Below are 10,126 nucleotides of genomic sequence, written 5' to 3' on the forward strand. Positions count from 1 at the left end.
ACACAGATTTTTTTATCATATACTTATTATAAATAAAAGTTAAATGTTACCTCTCAATAAAACTTAAAACAAAATTTGTTTCTTAATGAATAGCCCAAGTGGGCAGATTAAAGTGCACTTCCCATATTTATTGCATGCATCTCCTTCATTGTTCAGAAGCTTTATCACACCCTTTTCCGGAAAATTAAATTTTTTTCACTAACATGGACTCATGGAGGCAGCTCTTGTTTATGTTATCAGAGATGTTTGAATGTTATAAAAATATACAAATTATTACACAGTGTTTATCACATCATATGCTTTATCAGCTATTGAGCCTGATGGCTCTCAGAGCTTATAACATGACCCTATAAAGCATATAATATGAAAAATGCTACCCAACAGCAGACATGTATCTGTCCAGTCAGGCATTGGCCATTAATGTCTTTTCGTTATTTGAATTTTTAATTTATTTTGAAGAAGTGTCATCATTCTTTTACCGTTGATTCTATTACTTTTGTTGTTGGGGTTTTTCAGAAGTACTTAAAGGTATGTTACTCTTATTGAAGACCTTTGGTGATCTCTAAGTATTTTCATTAAGGTTATGCGATGGTGCATTTGTGGTATTTCACCATATCTGTACCTTTTTCTAATGTAATAATCTATATATTACATTTAACTTCTCAAAATTTTTTAAAGGGTGCTATCAACCATTGTTTCAAAGGCTTCAGTACTTGCAGAAGTTTCAGCAACAACTATGGTTGTACATATAAAACTTCTTAATTTGATTTATATACAAATCTCCAGAAAATGCCTGCATGAATAAGAACTTACGTGGGGGGAGCAACAATCTTTGTCTGTGGCATGTAATCAAGATGAGCCCTGACATCAAATCTGTCAATCATATTATCTGTCTGACCCTGCCATGGCATCCTGTAGTAAAGATTACATGTAAACAAAATGCTCCTCATTGCACATCTCAATACAACCACAGAGGTTGAACCAAGAACATTTCATACATATACTAAATACCAAGCTTGATAAAGCTCTAAATTTTAATTGTTAATGAATATTTGACACAACAAAGGTTTCTGAAACAAAATGAATGTAGGAAATGAACTTAAAAATACTAAATTGGTAAGATATTCAAAACCTAAAAAAAATTAATTGAAATTAGCAAATCAAAGAACCCCAAGAGTTCAAATTTTGAAGGCATATAATATAGTTTTTGGACCTTTGGACCATAATATGGACCAAAATCTAAACTGGGTATAATTGAACATCACAGTTAGATTCAGTAAACTAATGAACCCAAGGAATTCAAGACTTAAAATTTACCCTCATTGAAACTGGTTATGGAACCTTGTGTTACAATTTTATAGAGTTTTATACACCGGTGCACCTGGTCCATGCTCCCAGTTTTTAGTGGAGTCCGAGTTGCTCATTTACTTTTGTTACTTTGTATGTATGATTTTAGTTACTTTATGTTCTTTGTTGTGTGTGTCTGTTTTCCAAGTCTCGTCTTTGTCCCTGGATTATATTCTTTTGATTACTGCTATAACCTTGGTTCCCTTGATTACTCTTCCATTCACTTGCACTCAATCTATTGTCTGAAAACCACATGATTACAGACAGCAATGATGACATCATCAAAAGTGACACTCTATCAAAAGAGCTATATTTGGTACACCTACTAAACTTGAAGACAAAATTAAATCCCACTAAAAGTAAGGCATCTCACATGCCTCTTATTATATCATACATAACATTAACAATGGAAAACTGTTTCTTCACAAAGACCATGTGAAATATGTATGATATATCCTATAAATATTTTGCAAAAATTATTGGCTCACATACTGGTTGTACATTTACACATAAAGCTATATATTTCACAACAACAATGGCTGTATGTGTAAAGCATGATATTTCACCCCATCCTGCTTGAATTCATGAAGCGTATTAAATTACACCTGTATAGATAAATGTCTACTGTAAGATTTTAACTTTAAAATGGTAATACTGACATGCTTTGTGGGCTTTCAGCTGCATAAGCAACTGCAGGGTCTAGGTTAATCTTGCATGGTCTTCCATACACTCTAACAAACTGTGCTGGGTCTAATTTCTGAAAAACAAATCATTTGAAACAGCTAAAAGAAACTCAAAGGACCAATAAACAGGAAACACTTAATCAATATAATACAATCAATTAAATTGGAGCTTCAAATAATGTAGAGCATTTACATAAATTTTCAATTCAAAATTCATATCAATCCTGTGATGGGTTGCTGAGAAAACTGGAATGTGACATGTGACCTATCTAAAAAGCTTACATATGGTTTAACCAATCCAGGTGAAGCTTCAGATCAAATTTCAAATTACACGTACATGTATCCCAATATAGAGTTGCTGATATTATTACAGCCAAAAAATAAGAAAATCTTAAAAAAAAAAACAGGAAATTGTGGTTCACTTATCTATGATATAACCCATCAAGATGAAGCTGCAAACCAAATTTCAATTAATTTGCATGAAGGACTGATGATGGTTTGCTGAGATTATTACAACATAATTCACTGGAAATACATATTTAAGAACAGCAGTAAAACTTTATGGCTTTAAATCTTAAACCAAAGACACAGAAATCAAAAATATGGTAACACACAGAGAATAATACATTAAAATACAATTATTTAACACTGCTGAAAATTTAATTTTGTGACATTTTATAAGACATTTCTTTAAGATATTAATGTACATACAATTTTTTCATAGAATTCCCTTCTTCTTTCAGCTCGCTTTTTGTAATCAACCATCAATCCTCTTATTTTCTTTTCTTGCTTTCTTGCTTCTTGCCACATGGTTATACCTTTTTCTGTCAAAAAATAAAAAAAAAGATATCTGTCAACCAATATCATATAGTGACATCACTGCACCCCAACTTGAGTTTATGCATTATAGCCACATGGTCAAAATACAAACTGAAAATAGTGGTCATATTAACCTGGAATCAACTCCATATGATATGCTATACCTATATAAAACTTATCAAAATATGAAGTGGCCATGACAAGTAGGCTAGAAAATATCAACTTACATGTGTAGTTAGTATACAGAGTAGGTCTGAATTTGGTAAGTGTGGTACATTCAACTATTTTCCACTATTTGGGGGAAGGGACCTGGGCCCCATGCAATAGAGCAGTTATGACAAGCTCTGGCATAACATATGAGTTGTGACATGAACACTCCATACACAGGTACTCAAGGAATGTTACCACAGATGAAAGGAAAGTTGACAATATTGAATGAAAAGTCATCGCATTTGTTGTAAAATTTCATCAACAGTTTTCCTTAAGTGTAGGTCAAGATATAAGGCAGACTTCACAGTGTCTGTAACATCTTTAATATCATAATCTTTGGGAATGATGTGATGTATAATATCCCTGAAAATAGGATTGTTTAACCATAATACTGTAAACGTAGTAATTTTCACGGTTTCTGAAAAGTCAATATGTTCGCGGGTATTAATTTTCGCTGTTTTTTTAGGTTGCAAAAATAAGTTTCTCATTAGTGTAGGCAGTGTTTGATTCCTTTTTTGATCAGTTATTTTACCGTTAATATTTCCAAAACAATATAATGATGGCCATTATTATGACATAAACAAATGGACAAGTTTCCTATGGCCATTTAAATCTGACAGTGAATTCTTACGTAAATCTATAAAGAACTCACTTAATTGCCCAAGCCGTAGCTAATTGTATGGATAAACTTTTAACACTTTAATTGCATGTTTACTGATTAACTTTTTATTAACAGTTCTCAGCGTGTGTATTTAACGGTAATCTTTTATTGATGATTACCTGTAGTGTGTGTTTGACACTTACATTCTGTTCTTTTTGTGAATAGAATGTTTGCACAGTATTGATTCTTATTCTTTGATGTGCCAGGTACTCCATGGCCACTGATACAAATCATTATACAAACAAGATCATGAATTAAGAAATTATAACCAACATGCTTTTATCATAAACATTTTTTATAAAAAACTTAGTATAAATTTATACTTGATTGCATTGAATGATACAAACCTTACACAATATAAAGTTTCTATCAAAAATTGTGGAAACCATAATTATAACCTGGTAATGTGAATATATTTTCGTGTTCTTGAGGCAAATGTGAAAATTAATACGTTTACAGTATATTATCTATATAGTGGAAACAGAGATTAAAGGATCTAACTAGCAATGTTCCTTCCTTGTGATTATAAAAGTAAATAAATACTTTGATTTGCATTGTTCCTAAATAAAAGGGTAATTGTTTTTATATCTTAGTGTTTTGTTTTTTTGTAAAAGTTTAACAAGGAAATGATGAGTTTGCACAGTAGAGCTCTGACACACACAATAATTTCGACAACATTATTTTCAAATAGGCTTGGGAAAAGGTTACTCTTTGACCAATAGGTAAATTACAGTAACTGTGTAAAGTAGCTGCAGATCTTTTGAAGGAGAGAGTGCTCAACCACACCTACATTGCCTCCCTTTCTTCCCTTTTCCACAAATGCAAGTCGTTACTCCAATTTCATACAGTAAAGGCAGTCAGACCTTGATAGATGCCATTGCTTTGTAAACAAAAAATTCATATTGTTCTGTTGTTCCGAAAATATCAATCATTTCAAATGTGAATAATCCATCTCTTTAAAACATTGCTCATTTATCAGCTTTTACTGTCTTCAAGCAGACCCATCGAAATTTTTTTAAGCACATCTGACATTCGGTCAGACACAAGGTGATGACTTGTCTGACCGAAAAAACTCTAAACAATTTATCGACACGCTAACATTTTTGATGGGGGGGTGGGAATCTCCAAGTATATTTTAAATAAATAAGTTCGACCCAACAAAATTTCAAATGAAAATTTGTTTTATCAGATGTTCAATTATTAATCTTTATCAATTTCGATGTAAAAGAAATATACTTTATTATTTTTTTCATTATTATTTTGACAATATAATGACCGCATGTTTCACATGTAAACGAGTAGAGGGACAACGGAAGGGACGATATATCAAAGGACGAAATGACGTGTAGCGAATGAACTGGAAGTTACATATTATTGTTTACAATCAAATTGATTGACTATCTCGCTAGACTGTAGACTAATTCACGTAATTATTAAAATGTTCTAGTTTTATTATTCACAAAAACCACTTCAGTTTTGAGAAAATCTTCTTTAACGTAAGAAAAAAACATCGGACACCCGGGCCGACAAGCAACGTGTATTTACCGGACCTGGGACAATTTTACCGGACAGGTCCGACGGTCCGGCAGGTTTCGATGGGTCTGTTCAAGTTTTATTTTTATTATCAAGCACTGATGAAGTGATGCTATTATTTAGGAATTTTCAGTGGTCAGAAACAAACTTGCCTGTTGATGAAGTAACACCCTTTTAGAATCTTTCTTCTCAATTAGACTGATTAAACTAATGTCTGTCTATACTTAATGAAATGTTAGCCATGAAATTAAAAACTTTATTTATTTGAAAACACATTACGAAAAATTATTGAGTACTGGTCATGTGAGTCTATGTCAAGGTTGGAGTAGTTTTACTTTACTAAGCAATGGTAGAAATACAGAGTTTGAATGTTCAAGTACAAATCCTTAAATTATTATTAATTATATGTATTTGGTGTCCAAGGGAAATGAGGTCTTCCTACATTAGACTCATATTTGATAGTGGGAGCAAGCCCCTGTGATACCACATAATCCAAGATTTTATAATTTTATAATTTGTGTGAAAATAATTTAAGAAGATGAAACACACTTTTTCATCAAGTGCAATGCACTCAATGAGATAGGACAGATTATTTTTCCAAAAATTGGCAAAGGTTATATACTCAGTGTCTGATACAGACAGCACTAAAATAATTGTGAACAATTACTCAAAACTTAGTAAGTTAGTATAAAGATGTCCCCCTCCTATATATTCAATCACTTTTTTTATAACACGTACAAGGTATTTTGTGAATTATTGATATAGTATGTAATGTATTTTTACATTTAACTGTATCTTATAGTGAGCACAGATCACCACAGCATGAGCTCATAGCTCTACGGCAACATGCAGGTGCAAGTATGGGAGGTGCAGAATAATGAGGTGAAAAAATCATCGTCCAGAAGTGATATGCTGTGGAGAGAATGTAAAATAACAATACATATGTAAGCGTCCACAATAATTATTTTAAAAACTAAAACGATTATTTACATGTCTAAAAATCTAACAAAAGAGGATTGGATCTACGTACAATGTTCACATTATGAGAATGTCTCATTGCAGTTAATGTAATCCCTTCTGCTTTCATCCCAATTCAGTTCCAAAGACAAACAATATTAAATGCCAGAATTATGGTCGAATAGACAAATGCACATGCAGTTCAAAACACACATGTATATATTTTAATGATAATTATATTTCAAAGAAATATTAATAGTCAACATTCTCTGCTGACTAAATACTGCTCATGCATATGCCTACAACTATTTATCATTTACAGTGAAAACTACATGTAATACTGGTTAAAAAGAAATGTTGTTCTCCCTTACATGTAAAGGAATAGTTCTTCCCAATTGATTATTTCGTCTTCTCCTGTGAAACAATTTCAAGCCCAAAATTTATGAAAAAATGTCTAACAGATTTCTGATACTTTGTTCTCTAAAATGCACCATCATACAAGGACTTTCATCGAGGAATAAAATGTTGGTTAGCAGATTGGCGAGAATTGCCTCTATCTTGATTATATTATATATGTAAAATTTGAAAAAGTTTCATATTGTTATGGCACTTTGAGAGGCAAAAACATCAGATTAAAAAAATGCCTCCACAAACATCATGATTATCTGTACTAGCTAAATGTTTCTGCCAGATAATGGCCAGAATCAAATTGTTCATTATATTGCCATGATTTACACTTGAAGGAAGATCCTTACAGTCCCTGATTGTCCGAGAAAAAACGGAGTTTTTCTATATTGGTTTTTGAGCTGCAGAGATTTGGAAGCATTTGGGAAACATGTTTCGTGATACTGTTAGGTGTCTAGAAACAGATATAATTTTATAACCATGTATAAAATTTCATCTGTGGCCTTAATTATGACATTTTGACCCTGCAACCCTCCTCTATTTTATTTGGATATTGATATGTCGGGTTGGGACGTATCAATATTCAAATCAAAAAGAGGAGAGTTGCAGGGTCAGAGGAAATTCGGACTATTAATGTATTATTATTAATGTAATAATGAGTATGTGCCAATAAAATATAATACAGTAGACATTATAAATACAAAAAAAACAAAGGTCAATATTGAGATCAATAAAACAGCTACAGCCTACATATATCAATATATATACTGTAGTCACTAGATGATCCTCACTCGACTACGCTCGAAAATCAAAATACGTCAGGATGGTGCTGTCTAAAGGGGAGATAAATCTAAATAAAAAATGAAGGTGTGCCTATAAGGGGAAGCGCACAATTCGAATATCGGAGTTTTATTGGGGGGGACTAGAAAAACTTTCAAACAGGGACTTTATATTAAATATTCAATACACACTCTATGTTTAAATCCAGACTTTTTAAGGACATTCAAGAACACACAAGTTTAATAATCCTATATCCTGTGATATACTTGGTTATGATGAAACTATAAAGTGGTCCCAATATTAGTAACGGACATGCATCCATGGGCGGTTGTGATTCACACTTGGGCAATTTCAGTGAAAAAAAAAAAAGAAAAGATATGGCGAAACGCAAAAAAAAATGCGCTTGCAAATACTTTCAGGGATCACTAAAGGTTCAAAGAATAGACAATAGTTTAAAAATCGAATCTTTTACGAATGAATCTATTAAGGTTGTTTGATAAACCCATCGGTTTTTTTGTTTGAAAGAATACTTCATGTAGACTATATTTCCGTAATTTTCTGCATTACCAATACCACTTTCGATTAAGAACCTGCAAGTGCTATCATATTTTTGTATCAAGGTTTTGTATTGGTGAAAAAAGGTAAATGTTTTAAATAATTGTGATATCGATACCCGTAGTAGAAAATCTTTTCTGTGAGGCATGTGTTACTTTCAATAAAATTTTACACTTTATTACAAATACGAGCAAAACGGACCAGTTGTGTAAGATGCTTTTTCGATTGTTCACGGTAATCAATAATATTTGAATGTTAAAATAATATCTAAAATTAATATACCAATTTACTGTACAAGATTAGAAACCTTTAAACTTTTAAAGCTTGTTACTAACAATTTCTTTGATTGAATGGCGATATACCAATAAAATGTTTTAGATAGGGTATATGATTGGTCTTCCTCGATCTGATAAATACATGGCCAGTACCCGATGAAATGCCTTAAATAGTTAAGTAGTTAACTGCATGGGGATAGCATTGGTTTTCCTTTAATTGAATGGTTATTACCCGCCTCCAAAAAAAAGTTTGACATAAAGCTAATTGCAACGGAAGACATTTTGAATGCAATTTGCTGGAAAGTACTAAATCACATGAGAAAAAAACCAACAAAATTGAAAAAAATTACAACAACGTACACTGAGATTCATATATGATGACTAAGACAGCTCATACACTGCTCTGCTCGAAAAATTTAAAATACAATCACAATAAAAAAAAATACGAAAAGATCGAGAACCATGGCATTAAATACCTTTTAAAATACTCAGCAACAATGGTCCAAAATTTCTGCACGATTTGGTTAATTTTAAGAATGTTCCTATAATTTTAGGAAAGGCATAGCTGAAATTCCACGTCTGAGAACAACAAAGAATGGTAAAAGAAGTTTTAGGTACGAGGCAGCAAAAATCTGAAACTCCTTACCAAACGAGGCATGCACGGAGTTTATCTACTTTCGGACATTTTTTTTAAAAATCGTATCTACTTCGTGTTGTTCTGAAAGTGCTATTGCTTTGCCTGCCGATATTCTTAGTGTTTGCTGTCAAGTGGTCATTCTCTCAAATCTCCTTCTATGTTTGCTTTTCATTTTGTTTGCTGCCTTTTATTTGTTAGTATTGCTTTAATTTTTGAACTGCTTTCTTTAGTTCTTATTCTTGTGCTGCTATTTATATAATTGTTTTTGCTAGATATGTTCTATTAGTAACTAATATACTAGTGTTTTTTGTGTATGTCTTGTGCATTTTATATGCATGTGCTTGTTTTATTTTTTACTTTTATTTTATTTTTTTTGGTTGTTGTTTTAAAATATGCATAGTCGGTTTCAAGAACTATACAGAGCCAGGCGCGGATCCAAGGACTGGCGTACCGGGCGTACGATCCCCCTAAATCGGTAAGAAAAAAAAGTTCACCACAAGTTTCACCCCATAACATGTTTTGCCTTGCTTTGCACGGCATTTAATTCTATTTACCCCCCTCCCCCCAACTCAAATCCTGGATCCGCCCCTGAGAGCTCACGTTACTCATGTTATACTGTTTACATTTATATTTTATGCCGACTCTAAATGAAAATACTTGCTTACTTACTAAATGTACACAGAAAAAATCCACATGAAGTACTCAACGAATACATCTAGACTTACCCTTAATAGAAAATTATTGGCCAGATCAAATGGTCGATACTAATTGTGTGGGGGATCACAATTGTTTAATGCCTATCATTGTGTATAAAGAAGTTAGTTATGCGGAGATTACTGACCATGAGTACTTAAGCACTTTGCTTCCGTAAGAGGAAGTATGGTACGCCAAAGAAGATACTAACATAAAAAGCAAAATTGTATAAATATTGATTTTCAGTGATTTTTTTTAGAATTCAGTTGTTACAGAATTGCATATGGAATAAAACAAAATGCATTGAACTTAAATAAACAAAAAGGCAATGACTAGTGTGTCATACAGTCAGATCTCAGCACAACAAAAGCAGTTACACTCAGTTTATTTTAAAATCATCACAGATCAGTAGATATACATTTATTAGTTTGGACTAAGCGTTCTTGTTCACGTCTTTTTACCCCATGTAACAAAAAACAAGAGTACTTATTATGCCAATGTATGGAGGACATGACCACAGTCATTGTTAAAATTTACTCATTTTAGTAAGACGGCCTCGCGGATAAATATA

The 10,126-nt window shown here is 32.4% G+C and overlaps 1 protein-coding gene across 8 annotated transcripts in view; it reads right to left on the reverse strand.

Moving 5' to 3' along the window:
• Positions 1–7,471, reverse strand: part of LOC148623796 (CLK4-associating serine/arginine rich protein-like) — a 32,526-nt gene extending 25,055 nt beyond the window's left edge. For 6 of the 8 annotated variants that reach the window (XR_015919506.1, XR_015919505.1, XM_088565905.1 and 3 more), the window contains exons 1-4: positions 7,366–7,470; positions 2,742–2,854; positions 2,007–2,104; positions 814–912 (exon numbers count right to left, since the gene is read on the reverse strand). Coding sequence is in view for 6 of the 8 variants with exons in the window: in XM_088565905.1 (XP_088422031.1) it covers positions 814–912; positions 2,007–2,104; positions 2,742–2,840 (296 nt within the window). In the remaining 2 variants the exon portion in view is untranslated. Of the gene's footprint in view, positions 1–813; positions 913–2,006; positions 2,105–2,741; positions 2,855–7,365 lie in introns of all 8 variants that reach the window. The other 2 variants (XM_088565902.1, XM_088565903.1) reach the window with 2 other exon arrangements.
• Positions 7,472–10,126: the final 2,655 nt, after the last annotated feature.

Source organism: Perna viridis, chromosome 2 (genome assembly GCF_037379345.1).
Source record: "Perna viridis isolate PV_CMFRI_1.1 ecotype Kerala chromosome 2, ASM3737934v1, whole genome shotgun sequence".
In the NCBI taxonomy this organism is placed as follows: domain Eukaryota; kingdom Metazoa; phylum Mollusca; class Bivalvia; order Mytilida; family Mytilidae; genus Perna; species Perna viridis.